Source organism: Gigantopelta aegis, chromosome 3 (assembly GCF_016097555.1).
Source record: "Gigantopelta aegis isolate Gae_Host chromosome 3, Gae_host_genome, whole genome shotgun sequence".
Lineage (NCBI taxonomy): Eukaryota > Metazoa > Mollusca > Gastropoda > Neomphalida > Peltospiridae > Gigantopelta > Gigantopelta aegis.
Window position 1 is genome coordinate 93171024 of NC_054701.1, and position 17461 is coordinate 93188484.

Here is a 17461-nt window from a genome sequence, read left to right on the forward strand (position 1 = left end):
ACACAGGGGAAGTGTGTATACGAAGCTTTGTAAGTACAGGCAGGACGTAGCCCAGTGGTAAAACACTCACTTGATGTTAATTGTGGTAAAACACTCACTTGATGTTAATTGTGATATCACACAGGGGAAGTGTGTATACGAAGCTTTGTAAGTACAGGCAGGACGTAGCCCAGTGGTAAAACACTCACTTGATGTTAATTGTGATATCACACAGGGGAAGTGTGTATACGAAGCTTTGTAAGTACAGGCAGGACGTAGCCCAGTAGTAAAACACTCACTTGATGTTAATTGTGATATCACACAGGGGAAGTGTGTATACGAAGCTTTGTAAGTACAGGCAGGACGTAGCCCAGTGGTAAAACACTCACTTGATGTTAATTGTGATATCACACAGGGGAAGTGTGTATACGAAGCTTTGTAAGTACAGGCAGGACGTAGCCCAGTGGTAAAACACTCACTTGATGTTAATTGTGATATCACACAGGGGAAGTGTGTATACGAAGCTTTGTAAGTACAGGCAGGACGTAGCCCAGTGGTAAAACACTCACTTGATGTTAATTGTGATATCACACAGGGGAAGTGTGTATACGAAGCTTTGTAAGTACAGGCAGGACGTAGCCCAGTAGTAAAACACTCACTTGATGTTAATTGTGATATCACACAGGGGAAGTGTGTATACGAAGCTTTGTAAGTACAGGCAGGACGTAGCCCAGTGGTAAAACACTCACTTGATGTTAATTGTGATATCACACAGGGGAAGTGTGTATACGAAGCTTTGTAAGTACAGGCAGGACGTAGCCCAGTAGTAAAACACTCACTTGATGTTAATTGTGATATCACACAGGGGAAGTGTGTATACGAAGCTTTGTAAGTACAGGCAGGACGTAGCCCAGTGGTAAAACACTCACTTGATGTTAATTGTGGTAAAACACTCACTTGATGTTAATTGTGATATCACACAGGGGAAGTGTGTATACGAAGCTTTGTAAGTACAGGCAGGACGTAGCCCAGTGGTAAAACACTCACTTGATGTTAATTGTGATATCACACAGGGGAAGTGTGTATACGAAGCTTTGTAAGTACAGGCAGGACGTAGCCCAGTGGTAAAACACTCACTTGATGTTAATTGTGATATCACACAGGGGAAGTGTGTATACGAAGCTTTGTAAGTACAGGCAGGACGTAGCCCAGTGGTAAAACACTCACTTGATGTTAATTGTGATATCACACAGGGGAAGTGTGTATACGAAGCTTTGTAAGTACAGGCAGGACGTAGCCCAGTGGTAAAACACTCACTTGATGTTAATTGTGATATCACACAGGGGAAGTGTGTATACGAAGCTTTGTAAGTACAGGCAGGACGTAGCCCAGTGGTAAAACACTCACTTGATGTTAATATGTGGTAAAACACTCACTTGATGTTAATTGTGATATCACACAGGGGAAGTGTGTATACGAAGCTTTGTAAGTACAGGCAGGACGTAGCCCAGTGGTAAAACACTCACTTGATGTTAATTGTGATATCACACAGGGGAAGTGTGTATACGAAGCTTTGTAAGTACAGGCAGGACGTAGCCCAGTGGTAAAACACTCACTTGATGTTAACTGTGGTAAAACACTCACTTGATGTTAATTGTGATATCACACAGGGGAAGTGTGTATACGAAGCTTTGTAAGTACAGGCAGGACGTAGCCCAGTGGTAAAACACTCACTTGATGTTAATTGTGGTAAAACACTCACTTGATGTTAATTGTGATATCACACAGGGGAAGTGTGTATACGAAGCTTTGTAAGTACAGGCAGGACGTAGCCCAGTGGTAAAACACTCACTTGATGTTAATTGTGATATCACACAGGGGAAGTGTGTATACGAAGCTTTGTAAGTACAAGCAGGACGTAGCCCAGTGGTAAAACACTCACTTGATGTTAATTGTGATATCACACAGGGGAAGTGTGTATACGAAGCTTTGTAAGTACAGGCAGGACGTAGCCCAGTGGTAAAACACTTGCTTGATGCGTGGTCAGTCTCGGATTGATCCCTCTCGGTGGGCCTATTGGGCTATTTCTCGTCCCAGCCAGTGAACCACGACTGGTATATCAAAGGCCATGGTATGTGCTATCCTGTCTGTGGGATGGTGCATATAAAAGATCCCTTGCTACTAATGGAAAAATGTAGTGGATTTCATCTCTATGACTGTGTCAAAATGACCACACGTTTGACATCCAATAGCTGATAAATCAATGTGCTCTAGTGGTGTTGTTAAACAAAACAAACTTTAGCTTTAACTTTGTAAGTTCAGAGCTTTAAATCTGCCAGTGAACAGAGAGATTTAAATCATTAAGTTAAATTTATATACCACACTTATCTAGAACACTAATGGTTAAAGGTTCAACCAAACATTCTTATGAATTCAACACAAATGGCCACTAATAAACAAAACAACTATGACATTAAGTAAGATAATTACTAAACTTAATAAATCCAGCTGAAAACACAAATATAATCATGAAAAAGTCATGTAACACTGATATTTAAATCAGCATTTTTTTTCTCAAAAACCAGGTAATGAAAAAACAGAAAGATACTAAAACTATGCTAGTGAAAACTGAAATCTAAATCAGCCAATGAAAACAGATATTTAAATTAGCTAGTGAAAACAGAGATCTACATCAACCAATAAAACCTGAGATCTAAATCGACCAATGGAAACATTTCTTACTCGCCATCCTTCAGCTCCTCTGCATCACACACAACGTATTCGACCCCCGACATGGTGTTCTCGGATTCTGCAGTTGGTGTCTCGGTGAACGGAGAATCTTCACGTGGATACAGACTCACAATTTTAACACTTGACGCTGGGAAAAAAAGAAAAGAGCAAAATAAATAAATAAATAAATAAATAAATAATTGATAACCATGATGGACTGATTACTGACAAATATGGAGAATGATATACACATCACCTTACTAAAGTTAAAAGTGAAGGTTTGTTTAGTTCAACACCACCACTAGAGCACAGCAGCTATTGGATGTCAAACATTTAATATTTCTGAAACCCAATACATTTTTCTATTAGAAGTGTAGACATGACAGTACATACCTCAACCTTTGATAGACCAATCATGAGGCACTGGTTGTGACGGTAAAAAACAACCACTTAACTAGATCCCAGCCACCTCACTATTTAAACACTATTGTGACTCCTTACTTAAGATTTGTTCACACACCTGTTAAAATTGATACATTATATAGGCCACTAAAATATCGCTACGACACTTTCAGTATATACATGCAGCCAGCAGCATTCCTCATCTCATTTTTTCAAGCATAGATCATGATTCTCATTTCTCCCTATGGGTATATCATAAACGGTCCACCTACCCCCGTCCTCAAAATATGCCAGTCAGCATAGGTTACGAGGTATTTCTCAGTCACAAAGGATTTGTTACTACTTTCCAGTCCTTCCCACAAGGAACACCATTTTCTTACTAGTAGTAGATCCGTGAACAGTTTACGGTGACAAAGGTTTGAAGGTGGTCTTTATATCTTCAAAGCCTTCTGAATAAATAAGTAGTGGGGGTGAAACTCTCAAAAGTGTGGGCTAACTCTGCCAGGTGGAGAAATCCAAGATGGCCACCACAATGATCAAAACGGGCATTATTTCAGCTTCTGCTTGTCGTATGAAGATGGATTTGATGTCCAAATATATATTTAGTAGTCAAAAATTAACATTTTATCACTAGAACAGAGTCGGATAATAAATGAACAATTTTAGATGATAATCCATAATAGTTGCCAAAATTCATAATTTTATTTTCATTTTTATACAGCTCATTTTGTATTTTTAAAGTTGCATATACAGTGCTGTTATTCGTATTTACATTCTACCTGCTTTGGATACATGGGAAATGTAACGAGACTTATCTAATGAATACTTAACAAATAAGTCGTAACACTGTCCTTCTCGGACTCTGAATCAGTTGGTCAATTGCACTAGCTTTCTTATTCTGCATCCTCTACCTGTTAAATGTGTTTCTTATTCTGCATCCTCTACCTGTTAAATGTGTTTCTTATTCTGCATCCTCTACCTGTTAAATGTGTTTCTTATTCTGCATCCTCTACCTGTTAAATGTGTTTCTTATTCTGCATCCTCTACCTGTTAAATGTGTTTCTTATTCTGCATCCTCTACCTGTTAAATGTGTTTCTTATTCTGCATCCTCTACCTCTTAAATGTGTTTCTTATTCTGCATCCTCTACCTGTTAAATGTGTTTCTTATTCTGCATCCTCTACCTCTTAAATGTGTTTCTTATTCTGCATCCTCTACCTGTTAAATGTGTTTCTTATTCTGCATCCTCTACCTGTTAAATGTGTTTCTTATTCTGCATCCTCTACCTCTTAAATGTGTTTCTTATTCTGCATCCTCTACCTCTTAAATGTGTTTCTTATTCTGCATCCTCTACCTCTTAAATGTGTTTCTCGTTACAACCAAAGGTATTTACTACAAAATAATTTGCATTAAAGAGACTGCTGCCATTATAACCTGTTTTCAGAGTATTTTGAACAAATAAAATTACATATATGTAAATACCAGTGTATGTTATTGCTTAAAATGTCAGTGTCTGTATATACAATGTGTTTCTTGTTATCCTAATGTTTGTATGTAGCCCAAACCACATTTTACCTCTAATAACATCGTACATAGGGGCCTACTAAAAAAACTAATTAAATTAGGAAATAAAATGAAAATTGAGCTGCTACAAACATTAAGATGACCTGAAACACATTCGATATGCAGACACTGATATTATGAATAATAACTGTATTCAAGATACAACTTCAGTTTTTACAAAGTTTTTTGTTTGTTTTGTTTTGTTTTGTTTTGTTGTTTTTGTGTGTGGATTTTTTTGTGTTGTTTTTATTTTATTTGGGGGGGGGGGGGGGGGGGGGGAGTTAAACTAAGAAATATGTTACAATGGTTGCAAACTCAGGATAGTCCATTTAATATATTCACCAGGGATTCACTAAAGCAATATAAACGTTTTAAATTGTGTTATGGAAGCTGTAACATATATAATGATTATTAATCTGCCAACAGCTTATTCCGTACACAATCTCTGCAAAGTATGACAGAGTCATAAAGGTTTGCAGCCAGGACTCACTGACACATGCTTTGTCTACAGATGAGAACTGATCATATTAGTGTATGGACCGTCACTCTACTGCGTACGTCAATACAGCAGGGGACAACATTTCAAAATCTTAGGTAACTGGAAGTCAGTTCACGTGAGTTTTACTTGGGTAACCAATTATTCAGTTATGTGAATATAGTTCTTGTAACCGATGAGTTAGGCCTATCTAACCATAAACATGTGAACTATGGTTCTGTGTTAACATTGGTGGTTCAAATGTATTTAAAAACAAATTGATTTTCACTTTCATTACTTAATTTTAGAATCTAATAGTTCACCACGTAACCGATTGGCAGTTCTCGTGATCTTAAAATTGCGTAACCAACAAGCGAACAGAACAATGGTTCTTGTGAAATATTGTGCCCTGATACAGGCGGCAAAAACCTACAACAGCTTCCAAACACAGGCACATCTCAACGAGCATACGGATGTGCATTGAATAATATTTCATGAGTGTAAGAAATTATTGACAACTATTTTCGATTATCGTCTGAAATAACTTCAACTGTTACCTAACACTGTTCAAGTGAGTAAAATTGAATTATTTGACCCCCAAAACATAAATTCAGACATCTTCATATGACAAGCAGTTCTAAGCTAAAAAAATGCCTGTTTTGATAATTTTGGTGGCCATCTTGGATTTCACCACCCGGCGGGGTTAGCCCACTACTTTTATTCAGAAGGCTTTGAAGATATGAAAAACACCTTTAAACCTTTGTCCCCGTAAATTGGTCACTGAACTGTTATTTTGCCTCTACTATATAGTATTTGTACCACAAGTTACTTATTTCTGAGCTTATTGCTTTCTGAATCACACACAAAAATAGTGGGATTTTGTTGTTTCCAAAACACTGTGCTGTGCATCAATTCATATTAAACACTGGACCAGTATGCATGGATTGTGCTAAACACCATGAATCACAAAATTTAGTTAATGCTGTGCATCAATTCATATTAAACACTGGACCAGCATGCATGGATTGTGCTAAACACCATGAATCACAAAATTTAGTTAATGCTGTGCATCAATTCATATTAAACACTGGACCAGCATGCATGGATTGTGCTTAACACCATGAATCACAAAATTTAGTTGACGCTGTGCATCAGTTCATACTAAACACTGGACCAGGATGCACAGATTGAGTTAAACACCATGAATGAAGCATTTAGTTAATGCTGTGCATCAATTTGCACCAACTGGGATCGATCCCCATCAGTGGCACCATTGGGCTATATCTCTCATTCCCGCCAGTGCAACACGACTGGTATATCAAAGCCATGGTATGTATTATCCTGTCTGTGGGATGGTGCATATAAAAGATCCCTTGCTATTAATGAAAAAAATTTGCTAGTTTCCTTTCTAAGACTACAGGTCAAAATTACAAAAATGTTTGACATCAAACAGCTGATGATTAATAAACCAATGTGCTCTAGTAGTGTCGTTAAACAAAACAAACTTTAATTTTAACCGTTTGCAGTGAACAAATGTCTCATTTGCCCCATAATTCCTGAAATGTCTTACTACCCCCATCCCTATACAGCATGTATCATATTTCTCCCATATATCCTGAAGTGTTACTACTACTACCCCACACCCCCCCCCTCCCCCATCCCCACACAGCATGTATCACATTTCTCCAATATATCTGGTTTATCACCACATAGTCTGAAATCTCCGTCCTAAAATGACACATAAAAATGTTGTTTTTAAGGCATATTTTTAGTGAACATTTTATATTTGTTTTAAAGTATACACTGGCTAAAGGTCCAACCCCCCCCCCCCCCACCCGACCCCAGTGTATACTTTGTGTATGCTTGTGAAAATGACCCTGTATATTAACAAGCTAACACTTCAATACTAACCAGTAACGGTAACCACTAAACTAAGAAATGTTGATATCAAAGCCGAGAAGAGCAAAGTGTAACACATTTATGGCCTGGAGGTCAAATGTAATAAATTATACTTTGTCATCAGGGTCTACTTAGTTTATAGAGCCGTCTTTCCTTTGAAATCAATCAATCAAGCATAATGAAACCAAACACTGCTTCAGTCAAAATGTTCTCACGGTAACACTACGATTTGGATATTAAATAGAAATAATGTGAAGTTTTGTGGCATACAAATGCAAGGTTGATGACAGTCACTTTTCGCAGCCTTGTTTTGGCTTTGTACACAATAAATATAACACATACAAATGCAAGGTTGACGACAGTCACTTTTCGCAGCCTTGTTTTGGCTTTGTACACAATAAATATAACACATACAAATGCAAGGTTGACGACAGTCACTTTTCGCAGCCTTGTTTTGGCTTTGTACACAATAAATATAACACATACAAATGCAAGGTTGACGACAGTCACTTTTCGCAGCCTTGTTTTGGCTTTGTACACAATAAATATAACACATACAAATGCCAGGTTGACGACAGTCACTTTTCGCAGCCTTGTTTTGGCTTTGTACACAATAAATATAACACATCCAATGGTAATTTTTTGATATGATATATTTGACAAAAGGTACTTTTTATTTCTTTCATCTTTTAAAATTTAAACTTAATATTTTGTCCAGAATTAGGAAAAATAAAAACATACTGATCTGTAAACAGCGTCATCTGCTGGTTATAAAATTTTAACACGGTTCAAGGTTAGTAGACCAGTTTTTATTTTAATGTGGCGAAGCATTGTAATAATACAACTAATTTAGAATTTTAATGACATCAGTATTCCAATGACGTCACTTTACATATCCTTACAATAGCACTAAACTGGGTACATGATGTTTCCATTTTAAGAATGCTGGAAAATTCCAATGCAAAATTGCTATTGATATTTTTTTGTTTGAGCATTACGAATGCTACTGAATGTGGTTGAGGAGTCTTGTGATTAAAAAAGTGTACCTTTTACGAAATATGGATTTCAAGTGAAATTATGGTAAGATATGTTATATTTATTGTCGACGAAGTCAAAACAAGGGTGCGAAAAGTGACTGTCATCGACCTTAGCAAAGAGATTTTATACTAAACTTGTGACTGTTATTCATCAATAAATGAAAAGGATATTAGAAAATGATTAAAGTGATTGATGTGTATTTTTAACTTAATAAGTATTGTTTGTAATTATAAAAATTGTTTGTCATTTTTTATGACAATCTTTATAATTACAAACAACACTTATTTAGTTAAACTACTGTAATACACATAAATCACTTTAATCAATTTCTAATGTCCTTTTCACTGCCTGTTTTATGCATGACATTCTATTTGATGTAATGACACCATTTTTTAAAAGGTTTATCAAGGGATAACATTCAGTCTTTTAGTGAGAAATTATACCTGATTAAAATTTTTTTTCCAGCATTTCAGATCGTTTTTAATCTAATTTGTTCAAATTATTTTACACCAAAAAAAATAAAAAAAATAAAAATTGAAATCAGATAAAAATCTGAAAAATCAAATCTCTGAATAATTTACTTGAATAATTTTGTTAATGATCTGGTAATGTGTTGATCATAAATGTAACCTACCATGTAGTACACGTTACTATATGAAAACTAATTTTTCAAAAGCCAAAGCAGGTCAGGAAAGGAAAGGCCTGGAAAGAAGTACAAACTGGAGTAGGATAACAATGTTATCTTTTAGATTACAAACTACAAGTGAAAAACCTTGACCCGCATGTTACATACAAGACTTCTTATTGTATGGGAAACACTATAAAAGTTAGATCTAAGCAATGTCATCATTAGGACCCACTGGACACCGTTTTTCAGTGACTATGGTAATTACTGGTGAATTATGTTACATGAATAATGGATAACAAACTTTCTGTTTCATGATTTTGTCAACATGCTATCAGAAACAATCATTTATAATAACTATTCATTATTACTGAACACTGGAAAAGACCCCACAAAAGTTTTCATAAACACTTTTAAACAAGTTCAGGTGCGTGTGAAGGAATATTAGTGTGTGTGTGTGTGTGTGTGGGTGGGGGGGGGGGGGGTACACAGATACAAACAAAGTTTATAGGGGGTCAAGATGTATTGTGAAAAAGAAAAATTTGCTTGAGTGGGGGAAAGGGTGTGTGTGTTTTTACACCCCCTGACTGGGTTTTTGTGACAGGGTAAAACAGGGTATGATGCCATACCCAAATGTTTTGCAGATGTTTTTTGTTTTTTTTAAGTTAACCTTTTGACAAAATTAATTACTCTTATAATTACTGTATTATTTTCTTAACCCTAATCCTTAACTTACCCCATGTTTTTTTCTGGGTGAGGTCCCCCATACCCCGTTGACTGTGGCTGCATTCAATTCCAGTGCCATGCCCAAAAATTTACTTCTGACAGAAAGACTACCCCAAAACTCACCCCCTGCACACACTTGAAGATAAATCCTGTTAAAAATCTTGTTTAAACAGTTTCAAAATTACCTCTATCTATTCATTAAAATAAACCTTAGGCATATGCTTGTATTCTAGAGGTTTAGTTTAAAGGGATAGACCCTAGTTTTTAAACACTAAGGCACATTTCTTTTTACTATTGAAGACGTTTATAATCACTGAAATCAAACATTACTTATATTTTATTGTTTAGATTATTCACTTCCGTAGAACTGAAGTGTTTCTGGTCATCCTGGTGTTTCTAATACCACAAAATGCATTTTTCCTATTTTTAAAAACGAACGTGTGTCTGAGAAGTAGGGGTTATGTATTCAAGTTCTAGTTTATTTTTAAGGATATTTCTCAGTTTTAACATCACAGACTCTTCTTTAACTGTGTTGTAACTTTATCCAAAGGTGATACAGGTTTGTAGATTAACTAAACTAAGTGTCCATTTTTATGGGCTGAAACTAGGGTGTGTCCCTTTAATGAACTAACCTCTATGTTGGTGAGTTTAAAACTAGTAATAAACAATTATACAAAGATGAAACCCTTCCATTAAAGGATTCAAGTGTAAAAAGACCATTTAAAAACATTCCAAATGACTTTGATTTATGGGCCTCCTTTACCATGAAGTTTAAATATTAATTGAAACAAATTAAACTTAAAAAGATGAAGAATAAAAAAAAGAAAGATTTAATAAACAAAATCCCTCAAAACTTGCAAGTTCATCACAATATATTCGCATTATTTATGAGTTGCACAGATGCCAAATTAAAATAATAATAAAATAATTAAAAATAAAAAACAACTAATAATAAAATACATTTTAAAAAACAAAATGTAAAAAATAATTCCTACAAAATTAAAACGTGCCATTTGTTTATTCGGTTAAATACGGTAAAGCTAACAAACTTCAACTCTCAACATGATTCATCAAAAATTAACACCCGTCAAGCACGTCATATATGATATTAATGAAACGGCACACGACTGAAATAACTGTACGAAACAAGACTTGGATTTCTTGGACGTTAACTTACGGGCGCACTAGGAATGACACAATGTAATTGGCCACAGACAAAAATCCAGTGTTTACCGATTTTGTTTTTCAACCGGTAGATCTTCTCTGGCTAATGTGAGTCACGTGACTACAGGCGAACTGTATAGATCTATTGATGTTATAACACGAACGTAGGAAAGTGCCAAAAAAGTGTGTGTGTGTGTGTGTGTGTGGTGGAGGGGGGGGGGGTGGGGCGCGCACGCACGCACACACACACACACACGCACGCACGCACACACACACGGTACATACAACCATCCATCCATCCATACATATACAATAATAGGCCTACATGTATATATAAATATATAAAAACCATCGCTGCTGCTAAAAAGTGTGTGTGTGTGGGGGGGGGGGGGGACCCTGCTCTCCCCTCTCACCCCGCTTCCTACGTCAGTGTTATGACGCATTATCAGTTTGATGTAAATCTTTAGTCCTTCCCACAGGAAACGCTTTTTTTCATACTATGGAATTTACTCAAACTTATTTATTTCAGAGCCGATTGTTTCTCTAAATTGCACACAAATAATAGTATGTTTTGGTTATTTCCAAATCACTTTTACTTTTCTTCTTTCGTCAAACCAAACTGAAATTATTTACAAAAAAACAAATATTTTTGTACAAGGATGGGCGAACAGTAAGTGTAAACTAGAACCTTAATTGACATGAAATACACAGAGCAATATTAGCGCACAGATCAACTAGACTCAGGCGTAAGGTACCAAATGTTGAGGGGTGGAGATGGGGGGAGGGGGGAGCAAAATCTGGATTTTCTTTTTTAAATCTGTTATTATTATTATTTTGGCATGATGCACGAAATTCTACTTTTAAAGGGAGAGAGAGAGAGAGAGAGAGAGAGAGAGAGAGAGAGAGAGAGAGAGAGAGAGAGAGAGAGAGAGAGAGAGAGAGAGAAGGGATATAGATATAGATATATATATAAAAGTAAAGTTTGTTTTATTTAACGACGCCGCTAGAGCACATTGATTTTTTATCTTATCATCGGCTATTGGACGTCAAACATATGGTCATTCTGACACTGTTTTTAGAGGAAACCCGCTGTCGCCACATAGGCTACTCTTTTTACGACAGGCAGCAAGGGATCTTTTATTTGCGCTTCCCACAGGCAGGATAGCACAAACCATGGCCTTTGTTGAACCAGTTATGGATCACTGGTCGGTGCAAGTGGTTTACACCTACCCATTGAGCCTTGCGGAGCACTCACTCAGGGTTTGGAGTCGGTATCTCGATTAAAAATCCCATGCCTCGACTGGGATCCGAACCCAGTACCTACCAGCCTGTAGACAGATGGCCTGCCACGACGCCACCGAGGCCGGTATATATATATATATATATATATATATATATATATATATATATATATATATATATATATATATATATATATATATATATATATATATATATATATATATATATATATATATATATATATATATATATATATCTATATGTATATATATATATATATATATATATATATATATATATATGTATATATATATATATATGTATATATATATGTATATATATATATATATATATATATATATATATATATATATATATATATATATATATATATATATATATATATATATATATATATATATATATATATATATATATGTATATATATATATATGTCCAGAGAGACAAAAAAACCCTGAGAAAGTAATAAATAATAAATAAATAACAACAAAAAGTTTGAAAAAAAGTATAGATTATTTCGAATGATATTTTTCTCTATTTCAAATAGTTTATTTTTGTAAACAAATAATAAATTAAAATAACAGTTGGCTTTAAAAACTTACATTAAATTACAAAACTATGTCACTTCTCGAAGTAGAAGTCTTCTATACAACAAGTCAAACATGCAATTTAATAAAAGCTACGTGGTCATAAATTGTGTCAAAATTTTCCAAACAAACATCTCCACCAAAATCGCTTTTTAAAAACGAGTAACCAGGGTAAACAACTCTTCCAAGCATGAGTAACTGTAATAAAGTAGTAACATCCCCTTAATAAAGAACTTTTAAAACAAGTTTGTTTTGTCACCGGCCTCGGTGGCGTCGTGGTTGAGCCATCGGACATTTAAGGTTGGTAGGTACAGGGTTCGCAGTTCGGTACCGGCTCCCACCCAGAGCGAGTTTTAACGACCCAATGGGTAGGTGTAAGGCCACTACACCCTATTCTCTCTCATTAACCACTAATAATTAACAACTAACCCACTGTCCTGTACAGACAGAAAAAGATAGCTGAGGTGTGTTCCCAGGACAGCGTGTTTGAACCTTGCATCGGTGGGCCCATTGAACTATTTCTCGTTGCAGTCACTGCTCCACGACTAGTGTAAAAAAGGCCGCGGTATGTACTGTCTGTGGGATGGTGCATATGAAAGATCTCTTGTTGCTAATCGAAAAGAGTAGCCCATGAAGTGGCGGCAGCGGGTTTCCTCTCTCTATATATCTGTGTGGCCCTTAACCATGTCTGACGCCATATAACCGTAAATAAAATGTGTTGAGTGCGTCATTAAATAAAACATTTCCTTTTCTTCCTTGTAACAGTCTACATAATGCTAGGTTCAGACTGTCAACTGTTACAACTAAGTTGGCCAACTCGACGGTTGCGTTCTAATTTCCCCAACTCCCTACTTACAACGGGTGCGTTCAGATTAACAACTAATGGGTTATACGACAAGAATCGAGTTGTAAGAGCGCTAGCAACTAGACAGTTGTAGAAGTTGCGAGAGCAGGACGTTGGCCAATCTTGTGCTGGCAGTTGACACTAGCATAAGGTATACCTGCTTTCGAAGGACTGAACTTGGATTGTCGTTTCCCCATATTGAGGTCAGGTTACAATATGGCGTCTAAGCTCCAACCAAGACGTACCCCTTCTGAAGATTGGTCAGAAATCTACAAATATAAAGAATAATGAACACTTAACACTTAACACGGCCTGGACTTAAAGAGACATTCCTGAGATTGCTGCAATTTTTAAGAAGTTATCGACTAACAGAGACTTTTTGACAAATGTAATTACATATCAAATATATTTTTCGGCATAAAATATTAGTGGCTATATATTAAACGTGTTTCTGGTCGTTCTAATATTTGTACTGGGTTAAATTTAATTTTATTTCCTGAAAAAGATTTGTTCGTACGTATGAAATTATTTGAAGACAAAATCAAGTTTGGGCTTCTTACAAATATTAAGACAACCAGAAACACATTGAATATACAGACACTGATATTCTAAACAAAAAAATATATTTAATATGCAAGTTTAATCGTAGAAATATTGTATTAGTCGGAATCATCTTACAATGCAGCAAACTCGGGAATGTCCCTTTAATAGTTTTACATATTATTACAAATATTATAAGACTGCATCATATGCGGCCATGTAGGACAGAAAAGGTACATTCTCTATGGCGGAAAATTCGATCTGGGACGAGCCTTTCCGAGACTCATTGTCGACATTTCCACCACCAAGTCAACTTTTTTTTTTTATCCCATATGATTGTAAGGTGAAGTATTTTTCTCTCATCCATTCGGTAAATAAACTATTATCATAAACGAACTAAGATGGTTGAATAAGTAACTTTTTTATTTGACCTTTTTTTTTTCATAAATAAACTATGCTGTCATTTTTGCCGTGTTTGTTTTATATGTTAAATAGAGAACAATACTCGAGTACTCTTTGGCGCCGATTTATCATACAGACTGGTTGACAGGTTGACAAACGATCGAAATTTAGGCTATAAGATAAATTGCATCCAGCGAGCACGACTGTATTATACTGTTTCTCACACACCCTGAAAAAGTTATTATTTTTAATGTAGTATAACCATAAGCGTACGAGACCGGGTTAGGTAGACGAGGAGGGTAGGGGTGGGGTGGGTAGGGGTGGATGTGTGTTTGGGGGGGGGGGGGGGGGGGGGCTAGCCCAGTGCCGAGCAAATCTTCGCATTCAGGCAAAAAAAATGATGGCGACGTTCGAGCAAAATGAGCTGGCCTGAAACCTTTTCACCATGTAGGCCCTATTTCCATCATTCTACTCACAATGTTAAATCGTATTAGATATTTAAATGCGTACTGATTCGCTTGCAACCCTATACAGCTGTTTGGTAGCAATGCTAATATGAATTAACGTTGTTAGGCCAGTATTTTGTTATTATTCGGTTTACGAACCCGCCGACGTAAATGTTGCTCAAATAAAAAAAAATGTAAAAGTCGTATTTTTCACATTTATTTTATATTTTTTTGCCGCCGACTTCCACAAATAGCTCTAAAGAAAAAAAGAGTTACCATTCTAGTCTATTGTGGCGTATTTCGTAAGGTAACAGTGAGAGAAAAAAAAGACCACCCCTACTGATACACCCTAAAACAGGGTTTTGTTTGTTTTGTTTTTTCCTTCCTCCTACCTTTGTGCACACAAGTTCTTGTTCGTAAACCTAAAAATTAAAAAATACTGGCCTTATACAGATTCGGGCATTTTCGTTTATTTCAGGCAAAAATCAGCTTGCCCCCCCCCCCCCCCCCACACACACAAAAAACGGAGCCCGTACGCCTGTGTATAAGACTACAGTTATTTGTGAATCTTCAACCGAGATTTCAATGCTTACTGTACCAACAACTCTACTTAGCCATCATAAATGCCCACCTATGTTTGTGTATAGCGGCTGTGACCCTCCATTATAGTTTATAGCGCCCCCCCGGTGACCCTCCATTATAGTTTATAGCGCCCCCCCCCCCCCCCCCCCCACTCCAGAGGTCGTTGACAGTATCATGACACATATAGTTATTGAAACTTTGCTTATCAAACCTTTCAAAGATACTCATTTGAATAAAAGTTTACCTATTCACTTTTCACAATCTGTTGGAGCTCATGTCCAGTTGACCTTTCATTCGACAAATCAAAACCTTACTTGCAAAATCATGCCAGTGATTTCAAAAGAATTTGAAAATATTCGGGATTATGCCGAGGGTATACGAATTATTCGGGTGAATTACGAAGTATGCCGGACACTAATTGCAATATAATTTTTTTATATAAAATTCGTTTCAAGACGAAAAAACAACAACGTGACGCTATAGCCATAAAATCTGTTTATACTAGTATACAATCTAGAGTTTATTACAATCTAATTAAAATTAGCTCCACTATTACATGTGGATCTAACAGCAGCCCGTTGGAGCGCATGTCCAGTTGACCTTTCATTCGACAAATCAAAACCTTACTTGCAAAATCATGCCAGTGATTTCAAAAGAATTTGAAAATATTCGGGATTATGCCGAGGGTATACGACGTTATTCGGGTGAATTACGAAGTATGCCGGACACTAATTGCAATATAAATTTTTTATATAAAATTTGGAGACTTCCAAGCTAACTCTCGAAGAAGCTGGACGCTGGCGCCTGTGCTCTCGACTTGCCCCCCCACCCCCCACACCTGGGGGGATTGATTGCAAGCTTTGGATCGCTGCTGGAGTTTCGCGTCGCGTACACTGGGTCACGGGCAACCGTGACATTGGTGTATTGCGACTCGGACTCACAGAAGAGGAAGGGAAGCGGACGGAGGAAGAAGAAACGTGCGCCAGAAGCGGCTCAGGGGGGAACAAAACTGGCGGGTCAACCGCCAGCGGCGGTCCCTTCTGCGTCGCCGCCCCCAGCTCGGCCCAAGACGAAAGGACCAGCTCATCCGGACCCGCCGTCAACACCGAGGGATGCTCTCAACGCGCCGATGTGCGAGACGCCCGCAGACGGACCTCCATCTCCCTCTACGCCACCGCCTACACGTAACTGGCCACTGTCACCAGTCTTGCCAGTTCGGAAGGCGGCGGTCCGGGCAGGAGCCGTTGCGAAGAGGAAGGCCGTCGCCCAGCCGAGCGACCAGCCTGACAAGGCAAGGCCTCTACCTTCACAGGCACCGTCCCCCTCCGACTCGGAAGCCGTCTGGAAAGTTCAGATCGGGAAAATCAGGTCCGGCTTCCTGAAGTTCGTGCAGGGGGACACCTCGGATCCGGCATTACTGATGGGCGGACTAGTGGAACCAGAGCTGAAACAACTGCCTGATGGAAGCGCTTACGAGCTACACACCATCAAGTCTACAGCCGGCAAGACGGGGTTGGTACTAACTCAGCGCCGAGAAGGAGTCTACCGACAAGCGGTCCTAGTTAGAGAGATGGATAGCCATACCATCCACAGGATCGTCAAGGCCCTTTTCGGCAACGACTACCGGAGTGTTATAACCATCCTCGCTGACCAAAGATGGAAGCACTTCATCCCCGCCTTTGCCAGTTCTCCGCTCATCAGTTCGCCATAGGCCAACCTCCACACCCTAACGGCTTTAACGAGGCCACTCACGTGGACATATAGATTGGACTTTAAACATTTAGACCTTCGTTCCAAATTTTATGTCGAAATTACTTTTTTTTTAAATATTATTAAATAGACCGATCCTCTCTTCTTTCTCTTATTTATTTTTGGACTGTCCTTCTAAAATGCTCCAAATTATATAAATATTCGGCCGAGCAGTCAATTCCTTTTTTTTTTCTTTTTTTTGGCTTGTAATTATTATTATTTTTTTTTAAATTATACTATTAACCTTTTTACTAATTGCTATTTTCAAAATTCTGCCCATTTTCAAAACTACCCCCCCCCCCCCCCCCCCACACACACACATCCCGAGTCAGGCCACCGATCTTATCGGAGGTCGGACTCGGGATGGGCGTGTTCGAAACCCTAGTGGTATATGGGCACGTTAAACTAGTTATCATCATCATCATCATATAAAATTCGTTTCAAGACT

General features: G+C 37.5%; 1 protein-coding gene across 1 annotated transcript in view; it reads right to left on the reverse strand.

The window, feature by feature from the left end:
* LOC121368943 (apoptosis-inducing factor 3-like) overlaps window positions 1-17461 on the reverse strand; it is a 55728-nt gene that overhangs the window by 31867 nt on the left and 6400 nt on the right. The window contains exons 2-3 of the mRNA XM_041493707.1: window positions 13452-13563; window positions 2722-2857 (exon numbers count right to left, since the gene is read on the reverse strand). Of these exons, the coding sequence (XP_041349641.1) occupies window positions 2722-2857; window positions 13452-13491 (176 nt within the window). The 5' untranslated portion in view covers window positions 13492-13563. The remainder of the gene's footprint in view (window positions 1-2721; window positions 2858-13451; window positions 13564-17461) is intronic.